The sequence below is a fragment of the Triticum dicoccoides genome, chromosome 5A (assembly GCF_002162155.2).
Source record: "Triticum dicoccoides isolate Atlit2015 ecotype Zavitan chromosome 5A, WEW_v2.0, whole genome shotgun sequence".
NCBI classification, from domain to species: Eukaryota; Viridiplantae; Streptophyta; class Magnoliopsida; order Poales; family Poaceae; genus Triticum; species Triticum dicoccoides.
Genome location: NC_041388.1, coordinates 420,598,609 through 420,602,392, shown reverse-complemented (window position 1 = coordinate 420,602,392; position 3,784 = coordinate 420,598,609). Strand labels below are relative to the sequence as shown.

General features: G+C 49.9%; 1 protein-coding gene across 1 annotated transcript; it reads left to right on the top strand.

Moving 5' to 3' along the window:
- The first annotated feature begins 245 nt into the window (after positions 1 to 245).
- Positions 246 to 3,211, top strand: LOC119301979 (pentatricopeptide repeat-containing protein At4g20740-like). The gene has a single exon (XM_037578993.1). The coding sequence runs from the start codon at positions 259 to 261 to the stop codon at positions 2,581 to 2,583; it is 2,325 nt and encodes a 774-aa protein (XP_037434890.1). The 5' UTR covers positions 246 to 258; the 3' UTR covers positions 2,584 to 3,211.
- The last annotated feature ends 573 nt before the right edge of the window (positions 3,212 to 3,784 follow it).

The following is a 3,784-nucleotide window of genomic DNA, read 5'->3' as shown; positions in this document are numbered from 1 at the left end:
CGGCGCGTCCGCTTCGCGTCCGCGCCGATGCATTCTAGACGCAATTTTAGGCCGAAAATAGGTCGGCGCGGACGCCAGGCGGACACGATTTGAATTTGGGTCGACGCGTTGGGCCGTCACTTTTGCCCGCGCTGACCCAAACAAATACGGACGGACGAAATGGATCGGCCATTGAAGTTGCTCTTAGGTCGGCCCGTTGGATACCTCTGAGCCAGCGTGGCGTTCGACCGGCCTGCCGGCTCCAAATGTTTTCCAATCATGAAGTACCGCCGGCCGTTGGATGTGCCGGAGCAGATGCCGCCCAGGGCAGACTCGCTCGCATTTCTCCCCTCCACGCCGGCTTCCTCTGCTCATGCTCCTCGCGACGGCGCTGCGGCGTGTCACCGCACACTGAGAATGACCTCTCCGTTATCCCCTCCCGGTCCGGCTGACAGCCGCCGCCGCAGGCACACGATCTACCATGGCCACCGCCGCGCGTCCCCGTACCGCCCCACCGTCCATGGCGGTCTCATCACCCACCTCCGCGCCACCTCTCCTGGACCCCGCTCCCCTTCTCCCGCCGCAACCACCGCCCCTTTCCACCTCCCTGACTGGGACCCCTCCTCCCCATCGCACTCTCCTCGCTCGCCACCGACTCCGTCGCACTCCACATCTGCCTCTTCCCGCCGTCTCTCCCCGCTCGCGCGATTCTTGCTCGACGCCCTCCGCCGGCACCAGCGCTGGGGCCCTCCCGTCGTCGCCGACCTGTCCAAGCTCCGCCGCGTACCACCCACCCTCGTGGCTGAGGTCCTCAGTGCGCACCCGCCACCGCCTCCCCCGCTCGCCCTCCCCTTCTTCCACTGGGCCGGCCGCCAGAAGGGCTTCCGGCACTGCTTCCCCGCGTTTCACGCTCTCGCCTCCCTCCTCTCCGCTGCAGGCCTCCCTGCTGCCGCCGATCAGCTTCCCGACCTCATTCGCTCCCACGGCAAGCCCGTCTCTCACCCTCAGCTCACACTCCTCGTCCGGCTTCACACCGCTGCACGCCGCCCCCTCCGTGCGCTCTACACGCTCCGCCGGTTTCGACATGAGTTCTCTGTCCAGCCGCAGGTCCACGTTTGCAACCGTGTCCTCGGCGCCTTGACTGCGGCAGGGCATGTTGAGGATGCGCTCAAGCTGTTCGATGAAATGGCTGAAAGTGGCATCAGGCCTATGCCGGTCACATTTGCAATCATCGTGCGTGCGCTGGGCCAGGAAGGGATGGCGGAGAGGATCCTAGAGATGATTGGGAGGATGCGTGATGAGGTGTGCCGGCCGGACGTGTTTGTGTACACTGCGCTGGTCAAGACGATGGTGCGCAGGGGGCACATGGAGGCTTGCATCAGAGTGTGGGAGGAGATGGAGAGAGATGGTGTGGAGCCAGATACAATGGCATATGCTACAATGGTTGAGGGGCTATGCAACGCTGGGATGGTAGAGAAAGCAGCTAAATTGTTTGAGGGGATGAAGAAAAAGGGGTTGTTGGTTGGCCGGATCGTGTATGCGTCACTCGTCGATGGGTATGTTGCTGCTGGGAGGGTTGGGGATGGCTGTAGGATTTTGAAGGAGATGGTGGATGCTGGCTATCGCGCTGAGCTCAAAACATACAACATACTCATTGGCGGTCTGTGTGGTATAGGTCGGGAGGATAAGGCACATCAGATGTTTCAGATTGTCCTTCAGGAGGAGCTAGTGCCAAGCTCTGAGACTGTTTCACAGTTACTAGTTTGCTATGCTGATAAGGGTGAGATGGTTAATTTTTTTGGATTGGTTGACAAATTGGTTGAGCTGAGCTTGCCTGCCATAGAATTTTTAGCAGACTTCTTGAGGCTCTTTGCATGCAAGGGCGGTAGGGAATTGAAGGCCGTGGAATTGTTCAAGACTTTGAGACAAAAAGGGTATTGCAGCGTTAACATTTATAACATTCTTATTGAGAATCTGCTCAAGATCAAGGAGAGGAAGAAAGCATTATTACTGTTTGAGGAAATGAAAGCTTCAGATGACTGCGAGCCAGAATCATGTACATATAGTCTTATGATTCCATGTTTTGTGGATGAAGGAAATATTGAAGAGGCTTGCTCATGCTACAACTCCATGATGAAGGCTGAATGGATACCAAGTATTTCAGCCTATCGTTCGCTCGTGAAAGGGCTATGCAAGATTGGAGACATAAATGCAGCTGTTTCACTTGTATCAGATTGTCTTGGAAATGTAGAGAATGGGCCAATGGAATTCAAGTACACCTTAACTGTTATTGAAGCTTGCCGATCAAAAGACCCGGAGAAGGTCATGAAAGTGGTGGTTGAGATGATTGAGTTAGGTTATTTAATAGAAGAACTTATCTTCTCTGCTGTCATCTATGGATTCTGCAAGTACGCAACTTCAACTGGAGCTAGAGAGGTGTTCTCTGTTATGAGAGATAGGGATATTATTTCGGAGGCTAATTTTATTGTTTACGAGGATATGCTGAACGAGCACCTGAAGAAGGTCACTGCAGACTTGGTGATATCTGGATTGAAGTTCTTCAACCTTGAATCAAAATTGAAATGGAGAAGCAGAATCGATTGAAATATAGGTACAATCTGCTTACTTTCACTTTGGATCTGTGTCGCTTAAGTATAAGATTGTTTTGATACTTCCCAATGAGTTTATGTTGCATCATTGAATAAGTACTGTCACTGCTTCAACCTCTTCTGGAAAGTTGCGTAGGCTGCTTATTTCAGCAATGTGTGCAAGGAGCAGGATCTGGCTTGACGGAGTTGATATCTAGACTTATTTAGACCAAGTTATGGGTGATTCATATTTCTTACTGGTTATGATTTTTTTTCTCAATCTCCTCTTCCAAGAAAACACAAATTAATATAGCATGTATTGCATTTGAAAAAGATGACAACAGTTGGGAGCAGTTCTGGAGGGTCATAACTAGTGTGTCTTTTACAAGCATCAGTTTACACACACTTACTGGCAGTTTGGATATCTGTACTGCACCAAAAAAAAGTCTTAACGTATCCTATATATCCATTTCTTAATGTACTTGAATCATCATAATTTCATGGGCAAATGTGGTATCGTTGAGAAGTGAGAGAAGGCACCAGTAAATGTGTTTATTAATGCATGACATACTAATGAGTCAGAAACTGAAATATTCTGTGTACCCTTGTACCCGTGATGCATAGAATCCATGGATCTTTTGAGATTTTTTAGGGATTGTCTAATGTATTACGAGGAATAGAGATCATATTCATATCACAGGAGCGAGCCATCTGGCTTACGCAGCATTACATATATAATATGTATGTGAATCCACAGCCTGCATAAAATTCAGAACTAGGTTGCTTTAATACTATACACTAGATCATCGATGGCCCGCGTTGCTGCGCCCATCTGTTGTACTATGGAATGTTCAGACTTGATGCCTTGAAATATGTTTAGAATACCACCATATATCCTGTAGGTTTAGAAGAAATGAAAACCAAGAAGCTCAAAGGGTATGACAGAACAAATATCACAATAGCAAGCTTCAAAGGTAGGAACTGAAAATCTCAGATATTTGGGTTTCTAAAATCATGGCCAACATAGCCACTAAGTTTGTTACCGATTACAACCTTGGAGCAGAGCATGTACCCAACCATAATGCTTAAAAGGAATTGTGAGGCATCACAATCTCAGAAATACAATGATAGATACAGTGTGAGATATCAGAGCATGTCGCCGCGCTGGTCCGCTTCGACCGCCGGCTGCTGCTGCTGCTGCTGGTGGGTGACGCCGA